Source organism: Salvelinus fontinalis, chromosome 20 (genome assembly GCF_029448725.1).
Source record: "Salvelinus fontinalis isolate EN_2023a chromosome 20, ASM2944872v1, whole genome shotgun sequence".
Taxonomy (NCBI): Eukaryota; Metazoa; Chordata; class Actinopteri; order Salmoniformes; family Salmonidae; genus Salvelinus; species Salvelinus fontinalis.
Window position 1 is genome coordinate 8,588,830 of NC_074684.1, and position 24,754 is coordinate 8,613,583.

The 24,754-nt window shown below is 43.2% G+C and overlaps 3 protein-coding genes across 10 annotated transcripts in view; 2 read left to right on the forward strand and 1 right to left on the reverse strand.

Annotated features, from left to right (window-relative positions):
* Positions 1 to 3,759: 3,759 nt before the first annotated feature.
* On the forward strand, positions 3,760 to 13,784 carry LOC129817243 (heterogeneous nuclear ribonucleoprotein U-like). Its single transcript, XM_055872284.1, has 14 exons — positions 3,760 to 4,447; positions 5,391 to 5,505; positions 7,329 to 7,408; positions 7,716 to 7,855; positions 8,111 to 8,210; positions 8,461 to 8,573; positions 8,946 to 9,209; positions 9,450 to 9,569; positions 9,812 to 9,940; positions 10,214 to 10,382; positions 10,845 to 11,129; positions 11,420 to 11,703; positions 11,933 to 12,109; positions 13,146 to 13,784. The coding sequence occupies exons 1-14, from the start codon at positions 3,955 to 3,957 to the stop codon at positions 13,194 to 13,196; spliced, it is 2,520 nt and encodes an 839-aa protein (XP_055728259.1). The 5' UTR covers positions 3,760 to 3,954; the 3' UTR covers positions 13,197 to 13,784.
* A 3,098-nt stretch (positions 13,785 to 16,882) lies between these two features.
* Positions 16,883 to 22,407, reverse strand: LOC129817248 (left-right determination factor 2-like). Its single transcript, XM_055872303.1, has 4 exons — positions 18,428 to 22,407; positions 17,953 to 18,196; positions 17,591 to 17,830; positions 16,883 to 17,451 (listed from the first exon to the last, which is right to left on the reverse strand). Exons 1-4 carry the CDS (start codon positions 18,693 to 18,695, stop codon positions 17,127 to 17,129), a joined length of 1,077 nt encoding a protein of 358 aa, XP_055728278.1. The 5' UTR covers positions 18,696 to 22,407; the 3' UTR covers positions 16,883 to 17,126.
* Positions 22,408 to 23,002: 595 nt separating this feature from the next.
* Positions 23,003 to 24,754, forward strand: part of LOC129817244 (serine/threonine-protein kinase MRCK alpha-like) — a 99,120-nt gene continuing 97,368 nt past the window's right edge. For all 8 annotated transcript variants that reach the window (XM_055872285.1, XM_055872292.1, XM_055872287.1 and 5 more), the window contains exon 1: positions 23,003 to 23,534. In XM_055872285.1, coding sequence (XP_055728260.1) covers positions 23,357 to 23,534 — 178 coding nt within the window. In that variant the 5' untranslated portion in view covers positions 23,003 to 23,356. The remainder of the gene's footprint in view (positions 23,535 to 24,754) is intronic.

Consider the following 24,754-nt stretch of genomic DNA (forward strand, 5'->3'; position numbering starts at 1 on the left):
ACTTTATGTTTATATACCCTACATTACTCATCTCATATGTATATACTGTACTCTATACCATCTACTGCATCTTGCCTATGCCGTTCTGTACCATCACTCATTCATATATCTTTATGTACATATTCTTTATCCCTTTACACTTGTGTGTATAAGGTAGTAGTTGTGGAATTGTTAGGTTAGATTACTCGTTGGTTATTACTGCATTGTCGGAACTAGAAGCACAAGCATTTCGCTACACTCGCATTAACATCTGCTAACCATGTGTATGTGACAAATAAAATTTGATTTGATTTGAAGACTATTGGAAAAGCATTCCAGGTGAAGCTGGTTGAGAGAATGCCAAGAGTGTGCAAAGCTGTCATCAAGGCAAAGGGTAGCTACTTTGAAGAATATAAAATATATTTTGATTATGATTGATTTGTTTTACACTTTTTTGGTTTCTATATGATTCCATATGTGTTATTTCATAGTTTTGATGTCTTCACTATTATTCTACCATGTAGAACATAGTAAAAATAAAGAAAAACCCCTGAATGAGTGGGTGTGTCCAAACTTTTTACTGGTCCTGTGTATATACACTGCTCAAAAAAATAAAGGGAACACTTAAACAACACAATGTAACTCCAAGTCAATCACACTTCTGTGAAATCAAACTGTCCACTTAGGAAGCAACACTGATTGACAATAAATTTCCCATGCTGTTGTGCAAATGGAATAGACAAAAGGTGGAAATTATAGGCAATTAGCAAGACACCCCCCAAAACAGGAGTGATTCTGCAGGTGGTGACCACAGACCACTGCTCAGTTCCTATGCTTCCTGGCTGATGTTTTGGTCACTTTTGTATGCTGGCGGTGCTCTCACTCTAGTGGTAGCATGAGACGGAGGCTACAACCCACACAAGTGGCTCAGGTAGTGCAGTTCATCCAGGATGGCACATCAATGCGAACTGTGGCAAAAAGGTTTGCTGTGTCTGTCAGCGTAGTGTCCAGAGCATGCAGGCGCTACCAGGAGACAGGCCAGTACATCAGGAGACGTGGAGGAGGCTGTAGGAGGGCAACAACCCAGCAGCAGGACCGCTACCTCCGCCTTTGTGCAAGGAGGAGCACTACCAGCGCCCTGCAAAATGACCTCCAGCAGGCCACAAATGTGCATGTGTCAGCATATGGTCTCACAAGGGGTCTGAGGATCTCATCTCGGTACCTAATGGCAGTCAGGCTACCTCTGGCGAGCACATGGAGGGCTGTGCGGCCCCACAAAGAAATGCCACCCCACACCATGACTGACCCATCGCCAAACCGGTCATGCTGGAGGATGTTGCAGGCAGCAGAATGTTCTCCACGGCGTCTCCAGACTCTGTCACGTCTGTCACATGTGCTCAGTGTGAACCTGCTTTCATCTGTGAAGAGCACAGGGCGCCAGTGGCGAATTTGCCAATCTTGGTGTTCTCTGGCAAATGCCAAACGTCCTGCACGGTGTTGGGCTGTAAGCACAACCCCCACCTGTGGACGTCGGGCCCTCATACCACCCTCATGGAGTCGGTTTCTGACCGTTTGAGCAGACACATGCACATTTGTGGCCTGCTGGAGGTCATTTTGCAGGGCGCTGGCAGTGCACCTCCTTGCACAAAGGCGGAGGTAGCGGTCCTGATGCTGGGTTGTTGCCCTCCTACAGCCTCCTCCACGTTTCCTGATGTACTGGCCTGTCTCCTGGTAGCGCCTGCATGCTCTGGACACTACGCTGACAGACACAGCAAACCTTTATGCCACAGTTCGCATTGATGTGCCATCCTGGATGAACTGCACTACCTGAGCCACTTGTGTGGGTTGTAGCCTCCGTCTCATGCTACCACTAGAGTGAGAGCACCGCCAGCATTCAAAAGTGACCAAAACATCAGCCAGGAAGCATAGGAACTGAGAAGTGGTCTGTGGTCACCACCTGCAGAATCACTCTTGTTTTGGGGGGTGTCTTGCTAATTGCCTATAATTTCCACCTTTTGTCTATTCCATTTGCACAACAGCATGTGAAATTTATTGTCAATTAGTGTTGCTTCCTAAGTGGACAGTTTGATTTCACAGAAGTGTGATTGACTTGGAGTTACATTGTGTTGTTTAAGTGTTCCCTTTATTTTTTTGAGCAGTGTATATATTTTATATAATAGAGCTGTTAATGGCACTTTAGGAAGGGTGTAAGGTACGTTTTCTGTTGATCCCAGCTCATGTTGGGGTAAGGGAAATGAGGTAGCACATAAGGTAGTGAAGGCAGCTCTAAAGATTGAGGAGGTAGATGTGGTGGTCCTGTTAGGGGGATGGAATGTAGGAGTATCATAGCAGAGGAGTTGACCTAGGAGTGGCAACGTGAATGGGAGATACAGGAGCGGGGAAGGCAATATTTCGCTATCCAGAATTTTGTGAGGAAGGTCAGTAGGTATCTGGGGAGTGAAAAGAGGGATGGGGTTCATTGTGGATTGGGAAGTGAGTTATTGTTATTGGGGAAACACCCGGATGGGAAGTGAGGAATGTGGGGAGGTAGAGACTGTGGTGGTATGCTGAGGATAGGAGGACATTTTTCTGTGAGCTGGCTGAGTTGGGTGTAACCGCATTTTTGCTTGTAACAATTTTGGGCCCAAATGACAGGCAGAGCGAAATAGCAAGGAATCTATTTCCGTTTCTCTATTCCACCGGCTGGCACCTACGGGTGTGAGGCTATTAGATACTTAAATGTGTAATTCGCACTCCGGCCTGAGAAAGGTAGCAATACAGCATCTAGTCTGCCAGAAACGCACAAAAATAAGAAGAATACGGGAGGGGTAGATGACCAACAGTATACTCAGTTGAACTGTTGGCGATAGTAGTTTTCCTCCAGTGGGTGGAGGACGTACAACCTGTAAGAATTTTAGTATGCTCTGATTCTCTGTCGGTATTGAATAGTTTATCATCTGGTAAATCTAATAGTCACTCCTATTACTATTGGAGGTATTCATGTGAGAATCTGCTGGATCCCAGCACATTTGGTTGTGGAAGGGAATGAAATTGTAGACCAGTTAGCCAAAAGAGCTTTGAAATGTATGTTTGTTTATTGTTTGTTTATGTATTTTATTTTTACAGGGACAGTGCACATTAATCAACGTTTCAGTAAAGTGCCGGTTTTAGCCAGCCGGCTAATTTTCAACCCCAGTCCCTGGGCAGGTTATTAAATGAGATATAACTTATATTAATGTTCCACTGGGTAGAGGAGAGGGCAAATGTAAGATCAGATCCATGCGTGGTAGAAGAGATGGGACTCTAAGGCCGGCATTTATATGCCCTCCAATAAAAGGTCGGTGGACCAAGATTCAAAGGTCAGATTAGGAAGGAAGAGGTGGTGTTTGCTCAATTGTGCTTAGGACATTGTACATTGAACTTGTCATTTCGTCTGGTTGGCAAGCATGTGAATGGTTTGTGTCTGGAGTGTACAGTCGAGTAAACTGTGAAGCGTGTGTTATATTGTTTTAAGTATGTTGAAGAAAGGGAAAGATTGAAGTGTAGGGTCATTGACCGTTGGATGGGGTTGGGGGGATGGAAGGGATTTGGGGGATGGGGAGGTTCTGTTAGAAGTTAGTAGGGCTCTTTTTTATTTTCTCAGAAGTACTGCGTTAGACATGAGGATTTAGAAATGTTGTAAACCGTGATTGACCACACATTCCAACACAGTAGGTGGCGGTACGCACCTATAATGTTGGTTTGCAGACCGCCATTATATCATCGAAGAAGAGCAAGAATACGGGAGGGGTTTGCTCGCTTTGGCGCCCACAACCCCTTCTGCCAGTGAAAAGGACTATTAACGCTACTGCCATTTGGCGCAGTTAAAAATACGTGAACTTGCATAGCGTCCTTTACAGAATTTCCCGTCTTTGTTGTAATTTTACTTTATTTTAACAGCGTGTTTCAGTTTAGTGTTTTATACATATTATCAAAATGAGTTCAATTAACGTAAAAAAACTGAAAGTAAACGAGTTGAAGGACGAGCTGAAAAAGCGTCAGCTGTCGGACAAGGGGTTGAAGGCCGAGTTGATGGACCGGTTGCAGGCCGCGCTTGACGAAGAGGCCCTGGCTGGAGATTCTCCCCTTGGGCTGGAGGCCGCGGAGGGAGGCTTTCCCGTGGGAGACGACGACGACGCCGCCGCCGCTGCTGATGATGACCAAGAGGACATGGGGGAAGATGAAGAAGACGAGGGCCCCGTCGTTGAAAGCATGGATGCCAACGAGGAGGAAGAGAATGGAAACGGAGAGGGAGACGCCGCTGTCGTGGACCAATGCGAGGCGGAAGAGAACGCGGCCCAGGAGGACGACGAAATGGGTGAGGTAGAAGAGGAAGAAATGGATCCAATGCTGAAGGAAGGTGTGGACGACATGGAGAAAATTACATTGGACGCAGAGGATGGTGAGCCTGGAGACCATCCAGCAGAGGGTGAGTCGCTGGTTCCATTCGAAAATGATTGGGCTGGGTGTCACATGTATTTGCTAACGTCGTTAGCCTATAATATGTCGGGTGCGTTCGCGAAATTGGTTTCGATGTATATCTGTTAGCTAGTTAAGGTTAGTGTAGCTAGAAAATTTGGTAAATATTGTTTAACTTGGTCCTACTACACGAAGATACCTCACCCTATACGTACTTTTTTTTGCTGTATGGTTGGTTAGCCTTAGCTAGATAGCACAGCTAGCAACTACACAAAAGAATGCTTGCTAACTAGGATAGCTAACTTGCGACGCTAGCAGACAGTGGACAAGATTCGACAGGTGCTGGTTTTGGTAGGCTCGTGGTTCTAACTACGACTCAATAGTATTCTAAATGCGTCTACAAACGGGTTCCAATAAACTGTTCATGGTAGAAATGTAGCTAGCTAAAAGCAAACATTGTGTAAACAGTAACTGAATGAACAAGGATTAGCTAGCTAGCTGTCAAGCTAACTCGTAAACTAGCCGCGAATGGCATTGTGCAGGAAGGGGGTCAATGGAGGATAGCCTGCAGTTAAGTTTCGTCTTTCTTCACTGACTTGCCTCAGTAAATTATTTACCCCAACATCAGGGACTGATTGACAATGGTCTATTTCCGATCCATTTTAATAACTCTAACCCTAGCTGGGTTATTGTGCCTATTTTACTATTTTGTCGTTATTGTTTACATCTCTTTACATTTGATATGTATTGTTGACCAGCTACATTGTAATCAACCCTACTCTCTGGTCAAAACAGCCGTAGACTTCTACTGTCTTTAACTTCAGACAGGCAATGGGGTCCTAATGTAATGGGCAACAAGTTAGTCGTCTGTGGGCCAGCCCCACCACAGTCACAGTGCGACCTATCCTTTCAATAAAGGAGCACCTCATTATATTCTTCTTTTATTTCCTAAGGGGATGCGGACAAAGACACGAATGCTGATCAGAAGAATAAGAAGGGTGTTAAGAGACGCCGGGAGGAACATGGAAGGGGCTACTTTGAATTTATTGAAGAGAACAAATACAGCTGGTAAGGATGGGAGACAAAATGGCCTTCGGTATATCTGAAGAGCCATCACAGCTATGTGAACTGTATTGGCTTTAAGCGCCAATGCATTAATTAGCGCCAAAACCCTCACTTAACTAACTTCTGTCAACATTATGTAAGTTTCATACATGTTTGAATTGAGGGTCATCCCTGGCTTTTAAATTAACCTTACCATTATTACACATGCAGTGCCCACATACACCCCTTATGGACTGCATAATGTAGTAAGAGAAATGAACACATGAATTTGATTGTTCAACATTCACTCTCTTTGTGCAGAAAGGCTTATTGTGTACACTGACAGGGTGAAGCAAAGCTGCTCAAAAAATAAACTCCCGGAAGAGTAGCAGATGATGGGTTGGGACAGGTGGGGGTGGGGTCGCGTAAGGGCACAAGGGTGTATCACTTTTTTCCGGACGCGCAAATTGGAGATTGGTACTCTCCACTGACCACTCATTGTTCCTGCTCGCACTGTTGTCTTTTTTGAATGTTTGCTTTTATGTCAAAGTACGTCTCTCTCCACCATGTCATCATTATATTCCGTGTGATTGATGTTTTGTTTTTTTACAGGAATGCTTTCTCACCATACAGGTCACTTAAACCTAGTCCAGGACTTAAAACTTAAAATAAATTCAAATGGAGATTCCCAATTAAACATACTTTTTAGTCCAGGACTAGGCTGATCTGTGTCTGGGGAAACGACCCCCCCCCCCCCCCCCCCCCCCCCATGTGTGTATCTGGAACCCTATTTTGTTTTCATTGACCTAGTGAGCGGTTATCTTGTCATCTCAGAATGTCACTAGCCTGTGTAAACAAATAAATCACCTGGTGGCTGATCCTTTGACTGGAGCAGAGCACCTAGAAGCTGTTAGCTAAACCACACACTATACTGGATGGCTCCTGGCTTATACTCCTTGGTCTGAGTGTGGTCTGACCAATGTTGAGAGAGGCCATTGCGTCTGACACTACAGCACTAGTGGCCATTGTGAGGACTGTGAAATATGACCAAGAACAGGTTTGAACATGTTTTGTTGCAAAGATTGAAGAGCAGCGCTGCATTATGGCGTTCTTCCTGTGCCGGAGGCAGGGTTTAGTTCTGCAAATGCTTCAGTCTACATGCTTTGGAAACACTTATCCTCATGTTGTGATAATCCTATTAAATATTTCAAAGCTAATTTCATGAACACAACTTGGCAACAGCTTGATTCTGGTTCTGACGGCCTTTGTTGGTAAGTCGGTGTGGCACAACATTTCCAAACAAGTTCAGCTTTTTATCACTACAGTCGCTAGGGTATTAGAACCTCTGCCACACAGTTGAAGCTCCTCTAGGCCTTGTGGAGCTAGCTTGCGAGCCTCTGTTCCGTGAACATGAGATTTGACCTTTAGTGAAAGCAGCTCCACACAGAGTTAAATATATCCAGCAGCCCTTTATACGGCATGACCTTTAAGCATTCTCCAAACCATAAACACAGTTTCTGCCCACAGCGAGGCCTGTTGGCTGTTGATGCTTTTTATAATAAGAAATATAATCCCTGGGACTAGTTTTATTTTGTATTTTTTATCCAAGGCACCAGTGGACCACTGCAGGTAAGTGATGCTGTTTCATCATGATTGTCAAAACCTAAAGACTCCAATAGCTTAAATGTTGGAGTTCCATTTCCGCCCATAGTCTGGACTCTTTCCACTTCTAGATCTCTCCTTCTCTTCCGGGAGGAGGTCACAACCGGATGGCCGTCCCTGCGATTGCATTCAGGTTCCGTTCTAATTCTCTGACGTTGTGACTGACTGGCTGTGTTCTCTTTCAGGCCTAGTCTCAAGTCTCCACTGCCACCCCTGGAGGAGGAAGATGAGGAGTTTGATGATACAGCAGTCTGCTTGGACAACTGTGAGTCATGTTTGGTGTGTAGATGGACAGCCGGGGCTGGTATTAATGAATCCATCTACAAACACTTGTGCAGAAGTAATATGCCTACACCCAATCCCAAATCAAATCATAGCCCCTACTACTGCCCCTATGTAAATGTAAAGATTAGCTTGCCACATTGCCTACACCCGATCCAATATTCTCTAATCTCCGCTAGTGCATTGCGGATAGGGCCTAGGGGAAGATTTTGGGATATGACACTAGAATCTAGATGTGTCGGGGGACCGAGAAGAGGGAACTTAATGTGTTTTGTTTGTTTGTGTCCCAGATAACTGCGACCTGCACTTCAAGGTGTCCCGGGACCGCTACAGCGCCTCTTCTCTCACCATGGAGAGCTTTGCCTACCTGTGGTCCGGGGGCAGAGCCTCATACGGGCTGTCCCAGGGCAAGGCCTGCTACGAGATGAAGGTATGGAGAAACGCTGGGCTTCTTTTGTCTAGCCCAGTTTTTGTTTAATTTGTAGTTGGGAATTCATAACATTCTGACCTCAGATAACAAACTATAATGGGTTTATCTCCATTTTTATCATTTAAATGCACCACTACACAGTTAAATGAAGGGTCATATTTTTTTTGATAGCTTTTTCACCGCCTGGTTGTGCAATCAAATGCCTGATGTAGTCCATTTGCTGCGAATATCACCAATGTAATATTGTGCCTACAGATAACTGAGAAGATCCCAGTGAAACACATATCCAGTAAGAACATGGACATCCATGAGGTCCAGGTTGGATGGTCCCTAGCTACTGGCAGTCTGCTCCTTGGTCAGTCTCCAATGCATTGTTGTTTTTCAAAAAGATAATGGTTGTTATGGGATGTTGGCACCCTCTAGAGGTTGTTAGGGAGCATGACATGGAACTGGAACAAAGCCTGTGTGTGTATTTTGCAAGGCAACAATGAGTGGGATGAGTGCAGAAATACTAAAATCCCAAAATTTATGTGGCAAAATTGTAGTTTTAGTTACATCACCTAGTCAGCTGTGTATCGTGTCTGATGTGAGTTATGTCATTGCAGGTGAGGAGGAGCATTCCTATGCCTACTCTGGCAAAGGCAAGAAAACCACCAATTGTGTGACTGAAGATTTCGGGGAGACTTATGATGAGAATGACGTCATCTGCTGCCTCATTGTAAGATCTTTCTTAATTTAGCCCTACTATTTGCAATAACGTAATATTCTCAACGCACAGGCCGATTTTTAAATGAATATTCAGACTTTCGGGTGGTTTCGGGTTCCTCGTCACTGAGGCCTGTCCCAAAAAAACAAAGCATTTAGATGACATTTATTTGAAAACATAGTCAATGATGTAAGCTGTCTTCAAAGTCTTCTGTTCAGAAGGTAATCTATGTCCACAAAAACCCATCAAAACCAATCAACCAGTATTTGTATTTGGGGATTCTAAGTGTGGGGTGATAACTTCCCCATTAGCACCTCACATTTTCAACGGTCAATGTTATATTTTGTACATTGAAACTACAAGCTGTAAAATGTTCTATTGCAGAACTTTGAAGGTGAGGAGGTGGAGATGTCCTTTTCTAAGAATGGTAATGAGCCAGTGGTGGCCTTCCAGGCCAGTAAGGAGTCCCTAGCAGGGAAAGCGCTCTTCCCCCACGTCATCTGCCACAATTGTGCAGTGGATTTCAACTTTGGCCAGATGGACACGCCTTACTTCCCCCAGCCTGAGGGCTACACCTTCCTGCAGCAGGTCGCCATGGACGACCGTGTCCGCGGACCCAAGGCACCTGACACCAAGAAGGACTGCGAGGTAACTATGGCAACCCCAAAAATCACTGGCAGTGTTTTGTTTGACACAAGGGCCTCCCTAGCATTGGGGTCTATCCATAAGCTCAACCTGTATATTTCAGAATAAACGGCTAGTAAAATGTGTATCAGATAATGATTTGTATATTTCTAGGGCCTTTTCCCTCAAACTAATGTTGATTTATTTTATGTGCATAACTTCTTCCGCCACTTACTGCTCTGTTGCGTATGTGTGTCGTTGTAGGTGATTGCCATGGTGGGCCTGCCTGGCTCAGGAAAGAGCACCTGGGTCAACAAGCACATCCAGGAGAACCCTGGGAAATATTACATCCTGGGCAGCGACACCATTGTGGAGAAGATGATGGTCAGTGTTGTACTTAGTCATGGTGTTTGTGGCCCTCAGTATTTTAGAATAAATTCTCTCTGCACCCATCTTAGAATGAGGTCCTAGTTGTCTGTCAATTTAGTTTGTGAAATATACTTTCAGTCCTATCCTAATTGTTGTATATGCAGTCCCTGGTCATTCTTTGGCACTGTAGGCATATATCCTGTCCTGCATCTGTTGAATGTTATTAGTCTCTTTTTGCCATTCATTTTCATATGTAGATTGGCAGCTTGAAGCGTCAGGCGAAGGACACAACAAAGCTCACGGCCATTTCCCAGCGTGCACCTCTCTTCCTGGGCAAGTTCATTGAGATCGCTGCTCGCAAGAAGAGGAACTATATCCTGGACCACGTAAGGCTTGATATTCAATCGCATTCCATCACAGCCGATTTCTTACAAGTCGCGAACACTGACCTTTAGTACTTATTGTGAATAGGAAAGTAGATATTTGAATACACATGGAACACACACTACATGCATACAGGTAGAATAGTCTCATACACATGAGTACATCATTATATAGTGTAGGCAGGTCTTCGGTGCCAACAAAGCAGTCCAAATCATCATTATTTCTAATCACACGGATCAGCATTATAAGTAATTACCCCTCCTTCCTCTGCCCAGACCAACCTGTCTGCCCCGGGCCAAAAGAGGAAGATGTGTCTATTTGCTGGGTACCAGCGGAAGGCTGTGGTGGTCTGTCCCTCAGACGACGACTACAAGGAGAGGGCCCAGAAGAAGGCCGAGAGCGACGGGAAAGACGTGCCCGAGCACGCTCTCCTCAAAATGAAAGGTAACGACGTGAGATGAGCTACTTCACTAATAAAAACCCTTAAAAGTCGTCTCTCCTGCCGTGCTAAAAAGCAAGCAACTTCACGGCTTTAGCACTAATCCAAAAGCCTTCAGAAAGTTTGTAGTAATAGAGTAAGGGTACCTGCACACATACACTGATATATTCTCCCCAAAACAATTTTGGTTTTCATGTTAGCATGGCTAACCCCCTCTAAGCTTTGCCCACTCGTGGCTGTCTGTGTCACAAGTGGCCATATCAGGGGGGCAGAGTGACCCTCTCTCCTAAACCCTGTGTCAGGGGCTGTACCCCTGCCTCTGGACCAGGTGGGAGGAACACCACAGCTTTCACAGCAGCGCTTACCGTCACTACAAATCTAGTTTTTGCTATGAAGGACATCATAAGATGGTGTTCATAAGCTGTCTTCGTAACCACACCAGCTCCTTGACTCTTTCCCCGGTGCAGGATTCTTCACCATGCCAGAGGAAGGCGAGAGCTTTGCTGAGGTGAGCTACGCTGAGCTGCAGAAGGAGGATGCCGCCAAGCTGGTGGAGCAGTACAAAGAGGAGAGCAAGGCGGCCCTGCCGGCTGAGAAGAAGCCCAACCAGGGGTCTTTGACCCCCAAGAGAGGAGGAGGTGGAGGTGTCCGGGGGGGAGGCAGAGGCAAGAACCAGTTCAACCGTGGAGGTGGACCTGGCCAGAGAGGAGGTGGACGAGGTGGCTTCCAGCAGAGAGGCAACTTCCGAGGAGGTGGGAGATCACAATTATCAGCAATATTGGTCAGATGATTAGGGTTTTGGCATGACAGGTTTTAACCCTGTTTTTAGCTCTCGCTAAATTGCTAAAACATTCCTTGTTTTGTCTGCAATGATCTGATAGGACTGGACAGGTGAAGGCAAATCAAACCTCTTGATGGGCCTCTGCCCTTTTTCACTTGCATTTATCCTGTAGTTATTGAATAGTGGAGATGAGCAGAGGGTTTTAGATCATTAAGATTCAACCCCAGTCTAACTGATGTGTCCATGTCTGCCTCCACCCAGCTCCAGGCCCACGTGGTGGGTTCACTCGCCCCCCTAGAGGGTTCATGCCCCCTCCAGCCTTCAGAGGTGGATTCGCCAACCGGGGCAACTTCAACAGGGGCGGTGCCCTCATGGCCCCCCAGGGAGGGGCCCCAAGAGGAGGACCGATGAGGGGCCACAGGGGTGGAGCCATGAACAGAGGTGGTCCTCCAATGAGCCGAGGAGGCGGCGGTCACATGAGCCGAGGAGGCGGCGGTCACATGAGCCGAGGAGGCGGCGGTGGTCACAGGGGCAACTTCAACCAGGTGGGTTTGGTCACAGCAATGGAGAATTACAAGTTGGCCTTTATTTGGATAATCTTCTATAGAAGGTGTGTAGATGCTCAAACTATTGACTAGGATTAGAGTTGGTATATAGTTGATACATTACATTTTATAAACCATGTTTAGGGAACTATCCAAATAAGGTGTTATCAAAAAGTTATTGCTACAATTGTGTATTTATTAGCGAGATGTCTCTTGTCTTTCTCCCCAGGGGTTCCAGCCCAGAGCAGGCAACAGCCGTGGGAATTTTGGCAACAAGAATGGCAGCGGTGGGTTTGGGGGTGGCAGGAATGGTGGAGGACGTGGCGGCGGATTTGGAGACAACAGGACTGGTGGAGGATTCGGCATGGACAAGGCTCAGGCCTTCAACCAGAGCTGGCAGCAAGGGGTGAGTCTCCGTTTTGAGTTCAAAGGGCAAATCCTAGCTTGTTAGCCTTGTAATTCAATTGAATGTTCTCCCATTTTGTTATTTTTTTATCGCACTATGGCTGTGTTTAGACAGGCAGACCAATACAGATCTTTATTAACTAATTGGTCTTTTGCTAATAATTGGGCAAAAGATCAAAATTGGACTGCATGTGTAAATGCAGCCAGGGTCTATAGAGCCCCACTGTGGACGTGTCATAATACCCATAAAACAGGGAAATGGTTCCAATCGTTTTCTTCCATTTATTTTTCCCATAGAGGATTTTAGAAACACTTAAAGTTAGGACTGTTTCGTGTAGGCTTACCTTGGCGTGAAGGTTTGGTAACCATGTAAATCTCGCTAGGCCAAGGTTACTTAACAATATTTTCCGCTCTATTTACTCTGAATTTCAAAAATGCTAATTAGCATCTAAGTAGACATCATGCAAAATTACAAATCCCTGCAGGCTCCTGCGCGTCATGTCGAGCAGACACCTTTGCTAACAGGGATTGTCACTTTAAAACTTGCACAAGACAGTTCACAGAATTGTCAATTTAAGAAATGTTGCCAATTTATTCATTACTACATTTAGCTAACATTAGATAGTTAATCCAGAGATTCTTACCTTTGTCACGTCGACCATGGAATTTGTAGTTCTTTATGATAGCCACATTAGCAGATAATTAGCATTTTATTTTTGTTGGTAAATACGTATTAAGTCACCTTGTCCTAGAGATTTACAAGGTTGTCAAAACGTCACGCTAGGGTAAGCCTATGCAAAACACAGCCCTTTAAGTGTTTCTAAAATCCCCTATGGGGACAAATTAATGGAAAAGGATTGGAACCATTTCTCTGTGACTGCTAGGTTTTATGGGTATTATGACTACATTCTGGATCGTGGAGTATACTTTGAGGCTGAGAATGCGAATTGGGAAAGTTTGCATTGTGAGGCCTAATGTCACTTTTTAAGAGGTGTCTTCTATTGTCTGCATCTAACTTCCTTGATCTGTGTCCCCAGTTTTGGAACCAGAAGCCATGGAGCCAGCAGTATCAGCCTGGATACTATTAAAGACTTTCTGATCAAAAGGACTGGTGGCCATTAATGGTAACCAACCACTAGCCACGGACCCCCTGTTCCACCCCTCCTGTTTTTTCTAGAACCCACTTTTTAAATTAAAAACAAAAAAAACACAAGACGATGGAGCAACATTCCACATCTGAGGAGAGGAGTCTCTCTGAAGCTAAATGGGTTTTTCATTTGATTTTGTACATTTTATGATATTTTCCCCACATTTTAAAGAAATCACATGCTTTTAAAAAAATCCCATGTTTGAGAAACATACCACATCACGAACCGCAAAAATGTTCCGCTTCAGTGACTTTTTCAGGGTTGTGCATTTTCTGTGTAATGTTTTTTTTTTTTTTACAAAATGTAAATATTGTCTTGCTTAGTTGTATTTGTTTGTATAAGAAGTGAGAAGACTTAGTTCCTTTCGGTTATTATCTTATGAGAGGCATGGTAGCTATAGTATTGTTAGTGATTGTATATGTAGTCCATAAGCAACAAACAGTAATTTGTTATTTTTAATTAAAACATCAAGCATGTAATCTAAACTCCGTAGATTTACAATAAACAACCTATTTGCTTTTTGCAGAAGTCTATGGCTTATGACTTTTACTTGAGTTCAAAGGTTACCTAAAGTACCTTCTGAATGGGCAATGGGCTGGTTTGCTACGTCAAACAAGGGACATCCGCCCTATCATATCTACACAGTTAGCATCTCACAATGTGCTACTTACTGATGTAAATCATCCATTGTTAAAACACAACTCTTTCCTTTTCACCTTTTAATGATACAGGTTAATCTCATTGAGTTGATATTTTGCAAGAGATACCTGTTCATCTGGATGCCATTGTGCTTTGAAGAAATATTACAGCAAATCCATTTCTGTAGGGTATTAGAAGCCATTTTAAATATTGCATTATGCCTTTTGATATTATCATTTATTTTGTGATTTGTATATTTCTTGATATAAAATGGGACACATTACTGATCATGGTGCTGACCAGGCTTGATTCTCAGGTGTAAATTGAAGAGCGGTTCCTTTAATTTGTCAAACTTTGGTTGATTGGTGTGGCATTTTTAGGTTAAGCTTTGAATAGTGTGAGCATCTCATTTGTGTTCTCGCCTCAACCATTGGAGGAGAATGTCAGAGGGGCAGGACCTCTGGCTTTCTTATCCAATGGGTTTTAACACGAGAGGACGCTAGCCATATGGAATTGAGATTCTCCCAGAGTCGATGACCACAAACGAGTTCGCAAAAGCACAAACAAATCTGGGACCAGGTTAATTTGAACTACTGTGCTTTATTGGAAGGGTATACATTCTGTGGCTGGTTTAGCACATATGTTCAACACTCAGTTGTAGGCTATATTGAAAGTGGTTGGATGATTTTAAAAAAACTACAGCGGTTTGCATTTACACCAGCAATTTAAGGCCTACATGTCAGTGTATACCCACCCATACCCTTACTGCTACTAGAAGTGACTGACCATGAAACACATGGAGCAGACATTGAGTTTTGTATGTGTAATGGAGGTTAGAGACCTGAAGTCTTGCTTTTAGTGTAATTTATCCAGCTCGATTTACAGGAGCAATTAGGTTTATGTGCCTTGCTCAATGGCACTTTGGGAGATTTTTCAGCTAGTCGGATAAGGGTTTTGAACCAGCGACCTTTCGGTTACTGGCCCAATGCGCTTATCTCTCAATGCTAATGCCCGGGCTTAAGCTCAGTAGGCTAACAGTCTTATGGCACACATGATCCAGGTCCAAACCAAGTCAGTCACATCTGTTGAGGTGTGTGAACTCTCTGTTCAAATGAATTGGTGACGGAGTAGCCCGACAATGTCAGCTCTTACATGTGTAAACTCGCATAGCTCAGGCTGAGGAGCCTACCACCAGTGTCAAAGTGATGTGTGTTCCACTAACATTGTGTTGCTAGATCATTGAAAACAATTAGACAAAATTGTCAGTCCATTTTGTAATTGTTTCATTAGCTTATTTAAAATTGTATGACCAGGTGTGCTGTATAATTGACCAGTTATGTTTTTTCATGTCAAATTGAATGGATGTCCATGAACTGATTTAAAGTATTCTGCATAATAATGCAAGTTAAAAATAGCCCAACCAAACAGATAAAATATCTAATTTCTTTCAGCAGTGTGTATATTACTAAATATTTTCAATATACTAATTCATTACGTTGTAAGTAACTTACAGCTTTTCTCTTCCTGCTGAGATCTCTTTTTTTATTGGACAATGTTTTGATATGTGTTGATGCATCAGTTATGTTTTCTACGTATTTTTGTCACATGATCAATAAAGTGAATGATTATAAAAATAAGTGCTTCTTCCTCCAAATCTCCAAGGGAAGGTTTCCAGGCGGGGACTGTCGTGGTTAAACAGATTTGTTGAGCATCATTTACATCAGCTTCCTGGCTGAGTGTGCTGGTTGTTTGATTCCATTAGGATGAGCCGGGGGCCACATAGGGAGCAGACACTGTCACACAAACCCAGAGGCCATATTTACAATCTCCATGTTTACATCTGGCTTAGCAGATAAATAGGACCCAGACATAGTCAAGAAGAGAGAACTCCATAGACAATCAAGGCTCAATTGCAGACTCTGGGGGTCTTGTCATTTTAATGGCGGTACTTAAGGCTTTAGAGCTTAGGCTAGTCTGGGTACACATTGCAAAGGCAATGCCAAGAGCACCCTGTTGTGTGTTCTTGGTTTGGAAAAGTAGTTTGTGTCAGCCACAGACTTCTGATATGTTACAGAAATAGGCAGCTAGGTTTCCTCCTATATCACATTTTCAGATATAAGGTGAACGTTTAGGGCCAGTTTCCCAGACACAGTTAAGCCTAGTCCTGGACTTGATCAATGTAGAATTTCCATTAAAAGTACTTTTTAGTCCAGGACTAGGCTTAACTGTGTCTGGGAAACTGGCCCTAAACGTTCACTTTATATCTGAAAATGTGATATAGGAGGAATGTGATATAGGAGGAAACCTAGCTGCCTATTTCTGTAACATATCAGAAGCTACTTTTCCAAACCAAGAACACACAACAGGGTGCTCTTGGCATTGCCTTTGCAATGTGTACCCAGACTAGCCTAAGCTCTAAAGCCTTAAGTACCCCCATTAAAATGACAAGACCCCCAGAGTCTGCAATTGAGCCTTGATTGTCTATGGAGTTCTCTCTCCTTGACTATGTCTGGGTCCTATTTATCTGCTAAGCCAGATGTAAACATGGAGATTGTAAATATGGCCTCTGGGTTTGTGTGACAGTCTGCTCCCTATGTGGCCCCCGGCTCATCCTAATGGAATCAAACAACCAGTACACTCAGCCAGGAAGCTGATGTAAATGATGCTCAACAAATCTGTTTAACCACGACAGTCCCCGCCTAATGCTCTTTCACTGAAACAAGTTATATCATTAGATAAATAATGGTTATTGACTTATCATTACCAACTAAATACAGTGCTAAATGAGGATGACAATGTGTATGTAGGCTTAGATGAAGTCAAGTGTATCTGTGGTGGGTGTGAGGATACCTTAATGGCTGTCAGTGTGATTTTCCCAATCACGCTTCATGACAAATAACAAAATAAGACTTCTTAATTAAAGAAAATATGTTACATTTAATCATGAAATCCATAGTATTTACAGCTCAAAAATATAACATCTGAGATAAAATCTGACATTTTCTTCTGAGTGGTACAGTATACTATTCCTACAAAGGCAAACTTATGAATGAATTATTTACAAAATATAATAAAGTGCTTGGTTAGTTTATCTCAAGAGATCTGCCATGCTCCCTCTTATTATGGTCTGCAACTCTCCCTGAGAATTCCTATTTTAAATAGAAAAGTACTGTAAGTCCATTTGGAGGTGTCCTGCCCTGCCCTGCCCTGCCCAGTCCCAAACACTTAACTTCAAACTATGGAGACGTTGTCCATAGTGCAGGCACATGACTCCACGATCATGTTGGGGAACTCGGCCACTTCTATCTCGGTGTAGTCGCCCTTCTTGACCAGGTACATAATTGGCAGCGGAGCGCTCTCTGCGATGCTACACTTCCTCTCCCCGTAGCCATAGTTGCGCTTGGGCTGCTTGCATCCCCCGGCGCATCTGTAGGCCTGGTATCCCTCTGGCTCGATGATCCAATACTGGGTCCACGTGAGCGCGCGGAAATTGATGAAGTATTTATCTCTGCAGCACGTGTCCTTATCTGGGTTGTTTTCACAGTCGCCTCGAGACCTATGCGGAAACCAAATAGGGAGTCGTTAGTTAACTTGTACCAATTGATGTGTAGCCTAAAAGGTATGATAATTGTGGTAATTGTCACCGGACCGGTGTTACAATGTTTATACATTCTGCATATCAAAGAGCGTCTTACCCAAACTCTTCGAGGTTGAGCGTGTAGAGGACCAGCTCAGGTTTTCCCAAGGTGTTGTCCGCCTGGTCCTGGGTGGTAAAGTGGACACTCTTGGCTAATTCTGCTGCGTAGCTGCCAGGTCTCTCGCCCTCGATCCACACCTCCAGGTGCATAGGTGTTTTTTGCTGCGTCTTTGACCAATAGTGCAAAGCCTGCGTGACATCAAAGCTTTTCCAGCCGGTCTCATGGATGGGGATCAACCTACAGGAAATAAATGGTTGATTAAAAACCTTGCACATAGGGTCTAAATGATAAGAACAAAGGATAACACATAGCCTAACGGAAATGATCTGGACACGACATGGCTTTGCGTAAAATCTTACCGTGAGTCCACCAGAGAGGTTCTGTTAGAGCCGTTCTCCAGCATATCTACCCAGTAGATGGAGACTCTGGCGTTGTTGACTGGCCGGTGGTTCCTCCTCTCGGGCATGGAGCGCTTGTGAGGGGCTTTATTGTACAGTTTCAGTTCGGCCATGGTCACCTCGCTGTTATGGGGGATGCGGGTATCCATATCGAAGACCATCCGTTGCCGAGTGGTGTCCGAGTACACAAACTCCCCAGAGATATCTAATAAAACAGAACATAGAAATGCTTAGGTGTGGAATATAACATCCGAAAAAAATATGAATGGTTTGGAATGCACGCGTGCACTAAATACAGAACCATGAGGGCGCACAAATGAATAAAAACGTAAATGTGTGCTCCTATACCAAAAAAATAGGTCTGACAACATTCAAATAAAAATTATTCAGATTTAGGAAGCATTTTATTTATGTCTGTACTGTAAAATGATTTTACCTGCATTTCCTCGAATTCCCCTCAGGATTCCCGCCAAGCTCGGCAGAGACCTGCGCCGCCTGTCGTGGTGCAGTTTCAGCATTGACAGGTATTTATTCTTAATGTGCGTCGGGATGACAAGATTCTCCAAATCCCTTTTGTGAATTTTCGGAACATCATCCAGCCCAAGTTTTTGAAGCAGGGCATCCTTCATGTCGTTGTGCGTAAAAGCCTTGGAGACGGTGACGAAAGCAGCAGCGCACAAAACGCAAACACGGAGCAAATCCATCGTAAATCTTCTAAGAGGGTATCGTGTCCAGCAGAGAGAAGAGAAGTACAGCTGCAAAGTAGCTCAGAGAGAGACAGTGGCACTCTGACATCGGCCGGCCCTTATAAGCCCCTGGCCTTCCCAGTCAGTCATTCGCACATTGAGGAGGAGGAGGAGGGGGATGGGGAGGGGGACCGATAGGCTATCTCAACAAAGGTGTGACATTAGAAGCCACGTCCCGGTCAAGACATCAGAAGTGCCATACTTGAAAGGCAACCATCTCCCAAACGATGTATTGTATCCGTTTCATGTAATAGGGTCCTTTGAACACCATTCCTCTAGAATCATACAGGGATTTCTACAATGTATAACCTACAATTTCATACAAAGCATTGGTAAAATTCAGTCTGCTCAATATCAATGGGAAGTCTTGGATGCTTGTCACAAAAGCATAGCTTTTGCAGAGATGTTTGCGGTAAGAAGACTCCTAAAGACAGTATAGTTATTGGATTGTTGTGGGTTGGAAATATTGAATTGATCCAGAGGCATACATGTATTAGCCTACTTTATTTGAGGTAGTTTTAATTATTGCTAGTTTGCAGGATGAGAGGATTACAAATAGGTTGGAGTAAATGTCTGCATCCTGTATATTTCAAAATCATCACAAAGGATGTACTCTTTTTTGATTGATGCAATATTTTGATCAATACTAAAGTATATTTCTTTAAAGAGGCTAAATATTACCATTGCATAATACTTATTTTTTTTGAAAACAAATGTCTTTCCATGGACTCTTCCTCATGTTGTCTACATCTGCACATGTGTTCCCAGACAGCCCCTGACCCTGTGAACCTGGGCTGCAACCTCTCAGTATTACTGTTGTCTACACACCCTAACGTGTGCATTCCACTGGACAATGTAAAGCAAGCCCAGTCTGGCAACAGTATGTCAGTGTGTTTATTTCTGTCTGTCTGGCAGCTATTTTAGTTGATCAAGGGTCCCATTTATGGCCCATCACTGGTGTGGGGACTCTGGGGAGTAGGGGGCAACGGGATTACATGTTTATTCCAAACCCATCACCCCTTCTGCCCCTCCGACAGATTAAAATTATTAGCCAAACAGACAGTTAATCCAAGAGTCGATGTGGATTGGGAGGCTCTTCACATGGTGGTGATTATCTGATTCCATAGCAGGATTTGCCTTGCCTTTTTTGTCACGCAAACATTAGAAGAGAGGTTGGTGGCCCTAGAATGGGCCCTGTCTGTGTTTGTGTATTGGGGCTTATTTGCTTAGAGATGTCAGACAAACTAAAGGAGGACACAGGAAGAACAAATGACAGATGACTGTCAAGGGGGACCATTGCTAGCCACATCTGAAAACCACACTCTATGCTCTGCAGCTACTATATTCTAGGCTATTTTAATAATTAAAATACCTAAAATCTATTGCTACATTGGTACATCCAGACCTGGGCCATGTCAAATACTTTCAATTAAACTAGGCATGATTTAGTTTACCTACTACGTTGCCCATGGAATACTGCCAAAAGTGCAAACTCCAAGCACCAAAGGATTTGACATTTGACCCAAGTCTGCATACATCAATCACTACATCCTTAAATCTACAGACACATGAAACGATAATTTAAGAAATCAGTCGTACTGATTTACAATGTAGATTACAATCATATCCACATCAGTGAATGTATGATCTTTTCACACAAACAAGTAGCTTGTAATGTAAGGTTGGAATATGCAATAAGATTGTCTGATGATTAGAAACACCACAGTAGACATGTGAATTCAAACCAGCTATATTGGGTCAGCCTATACATAGCCTAGGGATCTCAGTGATCTCTTGAAATCACAAAACACACAAAACCTTTCCTTCCACTTCGACCCATAATTTAGTCAATTAAGATTCCTCTTGTATGATATTTGGCAGTCTTTCACCCTTCCCAATCAAAGCCAAGACAGGTCCCTGGTTCAAAGCACAGATACATCTGATTCTCTCAACGTGCAAATCATCCTCAATCAAAGGCCTGCCAGCTCTTACAATCCACAACAATAGTGTTAATTAACATCTTACATCTGCATTAGAAAAGCTGTTTAATTTATCTGTGCTCTTTAGGCCAATTATTAGTATTTTGATCAATCAGATCAGTTGCCAATAATTGGGTAAAAGATCAGAATTAGGCTACCTGTGTAAACACAGTCAAAATCCCCCTCTCTATGCCCATTATCACATGATTGTTAAATCAAACATATTTTCTAATTTTATGGTTTGAAATATGATAATTATAGGGAAAGAGGCTTAAAATGACATTTACCCAAATCTAAAGTACAGGCCTACTGCACATTTGCATGGACTTGACTTCAGCAGAACAGCAGAAGAGTAGGCCTATTATTTTGAGCATCTCAAATGAGAAAAGGAAGCTGTGTGTAAAGGTCAATATTGAAGTTGTAGCCCTAATTATTTACATGACATTACATTGTTGTCACTAACTTCCTGATCATGGTATCCTGCCTTATCTCAAATATTTGAAGAAATGTAATGTTTTGCACCTGAATTGCTCCACTTGTAACTAACTGCCCAGGATTCAAGTGGGCAATGTAGGCCAATAATCATTGAGCAAGTCTGAGGACAAGGCAAGAGTGGGAGGCAAGCCAGTTGAAAGCGCTAGACATGTGCAGGGCCAGACAACAATCCACTTACGGTTCAGTCGTATAGGATATTTAATTGACCCGGCTAGAGCATAATTGTGTTCATTTAATTTGTATCACAGTTAATATCGTTTCAAAACGATATTAACTGTTTTCATCCTAGTAATTTATTTCCATTTGTTCATTGACTATAGGAGACACAATCTTGAAGAGGAATCTAGGCTACAATATTTTGCATCCGACTAAAGTAGATGCTCACTTGGCAGAGATTCTATGTTTATCATTGTTAATATTAAATTGACAAACTTGAAATAAATAAATAAAAGTAACTTTTTAATCACCTTGTGGATGACGGATAAATCTACCAATCTGTAGCAACCAGAAAATTTTAGGCTGCAAAAAATTCGCCAGGGGGCGCAATTGTTCCAAGCAGGTCATCAGATCCAATTTGGCACTTTCTTGACCCAGTGCTAGCATGTGTTGAAATAATAATATATTTTAAAACTGAATTATTTCAACCCCTGGGCCCTGATACGCTTGTTTAATAGCAAAGAATACAACACAATTATGTTATACCTGCTAAATCAAAGGGGTGGTGGAAGATAAAAATTAAATGTTATAGTTTCTGAAAACTCTTTTCAACTCTGAAATCCATAACGTTTGAACTATTAACTTTGAAATGTAAATGCCTTTCATGTTGATATTTCATGTTGATAGTTCAACACCATTATGTTAGCAGTACTTTTATTCTCACAATAAGCTGCAAGAATACCAACATTGATTGATAGGCTCGCTAAAAGACAATGTAGAGATAATATGAATATTTTTGTCAATCAATGAAGTCAATAGTTAACATATTTGACTTCTGGTGAGGTTCAATTATTCAAATTTTCCTGCCTGTTAATAACTAAAGAAAAAAGCTAGCCAGGTAAGCTACTTTGGGTGTAGCCTATCCAAAAATGATTTAGTGTTAGTTGCTTGCTCAAAATAATGTGCATAAAAATATATATATGTTTAGGCCATTAATGGGCCAGGTTTTCGTTCTTACCGTAAATGTGTCATTCCATTCCACACCGACGGCCACAGTTTCCATTCACAATATTATTGACTATCCTTGCAGTATACCCTTGCGCCCCACAGCCACAGCACAGCAGATGCTGTGACGGTCGCCATGATGAGCTGGGATTTTGCCTGCAGCAGCAAGCAGTAGCTGGAGACGGCAAGCGACCAGGGAGGAAGGCAGTGTCCTGGATTGGTATAAGCAAGAATATCGCTTTTTTTTTCTTGACAGGAACGCGTTCAACTCGTCCGAGAAACCGCATTTTCGACGGATACAGCAATGGACATATATTCGAACCACCGTTTTAAACTGTGAAGAGGGCCAGGCAGATGATTTTAGAAGATTTGGAATTAAAATAAAAAAACTAGCTAGCTAAGCCTTTCGCCCTTCCATTCTCAGACTCAACAGAGGAGGGGCATTGGGGCTTTGTAGCATTGCAGATCTAATGTTGATGCATTTTTGTCGCTGCAGAATTGATAACCACAGATAATAACTCAGGGGATTGCTATAACTGCATTGTCACGGGTAATATTTTCATTGCTTGGATTTTTGCCAGAAGACCAGAAAAATACGAAAGGAAATAATACCAGCGGCTTTCATTAGGCTAACAATACGTCAAAATCTGCCGGCCAGGGCAGGGTCTGGTAATTGTGAATTCTTTATGTGTCTTGGGGGAATAGATTAGCTAACTAAATAAAATGAGGAAAATGTACATGTCTCGCACAACTCCGAGATACTCTATCGATACCTTTGTGAGAGGTGGATCATGATAGATCTATTTTAGCTCGCTAGTAACTTGCTTGGATCAAAACTTCAAAGTTTTTTTTCCATTTTGCTACAAGGTGAGACAAGCTAGACCAACTTCTGTTCGTCACCGGTAAGCCTGAATACAAGGCTTAACTATTTAAGTGAGTTTCTATAATTTCCACTACTGCCATCACCAGACTACAGTTCGAATCATGTCGGGAGAGGTCCGTTTGAAGAAACTGGAGAAGCTGATCCTGGACGGCCCAGCTCAGTCAAATGGCCAATGCCTTAGTGTGGAAACGCTATTGGATATCCTTATCTGCCTTTATGATGAGTGCAACAACTCACCCCTCAGAAGAGAGAAAAACATATTGGAGTTTCTAGATTGGGGTAAGTTTTTTTCCCCCCATTTCTTTTTATGTAAGATGATAATGTTGGTGCATTGTGTCCCTCCCTTTCACAACACTCCTTTTATAGTAGTAGAGACCTCAGTACTAGGCCCATGGAGGATCTGCTATCCTCTTAGCCTAGGCCACCTCCACACTTACATTTTAACTGCAAGCTAGTTGTCGGGCCATTGAGATTTTGGAGTGGAGTATGACTGCTTTGAGGTACTTTCTATCGCACTTGATTCGTGACCCATAACAAATTGACTTTATAAACTAACAACAGAAGAACGGTGACATTGTTGCCATTTGTTGTAGACGTGGTGGTGGTGGTAGTAGGCAGGCAGGCAGGGGCCTAGCGTGAGCCCCAAATGTCATGGAACGTTTGCAATTTTGTAACCTCTCCTCACAGTCAGTGAAAAGAAAAGCAAAGCGAAGCACACAGGACCACACGCACACATAAATAGCAAAATAATGTGTTGAATAAACTAACTGTGCTTGTGACAACCTTGTGGGTGGGGGGTGGGGGGGGGGGGGGGGGGGGGGGTTGGTTCGAGCACGTATGTGGAATGCGACTCAAATTTTCTAAGACTGGCCCTGTGGTAACTCTGTTGCCGGGGCATGCCTTAGCGAAATGACAAAGTGCCAAGTGTGATTTCATTTTGACATTTCCCCGTGTTGACACGGACACAGCCGGAGTCCAGGGGTGATGGCTAACTAAGTGGGAAACACTCAAATAGGTACTGCAATAAGGTCCTCAAAGATTGCTTTTATTCAGGAAAATATTTCATCTTTACAAACACCATAGACAAACTATCAAAACATACTTGTCTGCTTCATATAGGCTAAGGGGTTGTAGTGTTTTTCAAGTAGAGGTAGCATACTGAAATAAAGCAGCTCGCCGTTGGTGTCCTACTTTTGTCGTCAAAGCTCACAACAAGGTTTGATGACATGATATGACAGGTGTTTCATAGCAGAATGGACACCCAGGCCTGTTACATGAAACAGCATTCCCCATCGATGGATGGGACACTTAACTTCAAAAAACACAGTTCACTTGGACTTTAATGTTCACAAAACGTGACACTCAAAACATAGGCCTACGTCATCAAGAATAGATAGTATACTATGAGGTTATAGGCCTATAACTAGGCTGCCTAGTAATGACTTAGGCCTATTTGTCACCGCTCGTATCCCCTTTAATGCTCAGCCCACAACAGTAAA

Bases quoted from the DNA above. Each gene is read 5' to 3' on its own strand.
- LOC129817243 (XM_055872284.1), top strand. From the start codon at position 3,955: ATGAGTTCAATTAACGTAAAAAAACTGAAAGTAAACGAGTTGAAGGAC. The intron at 7,409-7,715 runs GTGAGTCATGTT...TTTGTGTCCCAG, and splicing joins AGCAGTCTGCTTGGACAACT to ATAACTGCGACCTGCACTTC. The intron at 9,570-9,811 runs GTCAGTGTTGTA...TTTCATATGTAG, and splicing joins CCATTGTGGAGAAGATGATG to ATTGGCAGCTTGAAGCGTCA.
- LOC129817248 (XM_055872303.1), bottom strand. From the start codon at position 18,695: ATGGATTTGCTCCGTGTTTGCGTTTTGTGCGCTGCTGCTTTCGTCACC. The intron at 18,197-18,427 runs GTAAAATCATTT...CTGTTTTATTAG, and splicing joins GGGAATTCGAGGAAATGCAG to ATATCTCTGGGGAGTTTGTG. The intron at 17,452-17,590 runs GTAAGACGCTCT...GTTTCCGCATAG, and splicing joins CTCAACCTCGAAGAGTTTGG to GTCTCGAGGCGACTGTGAAA.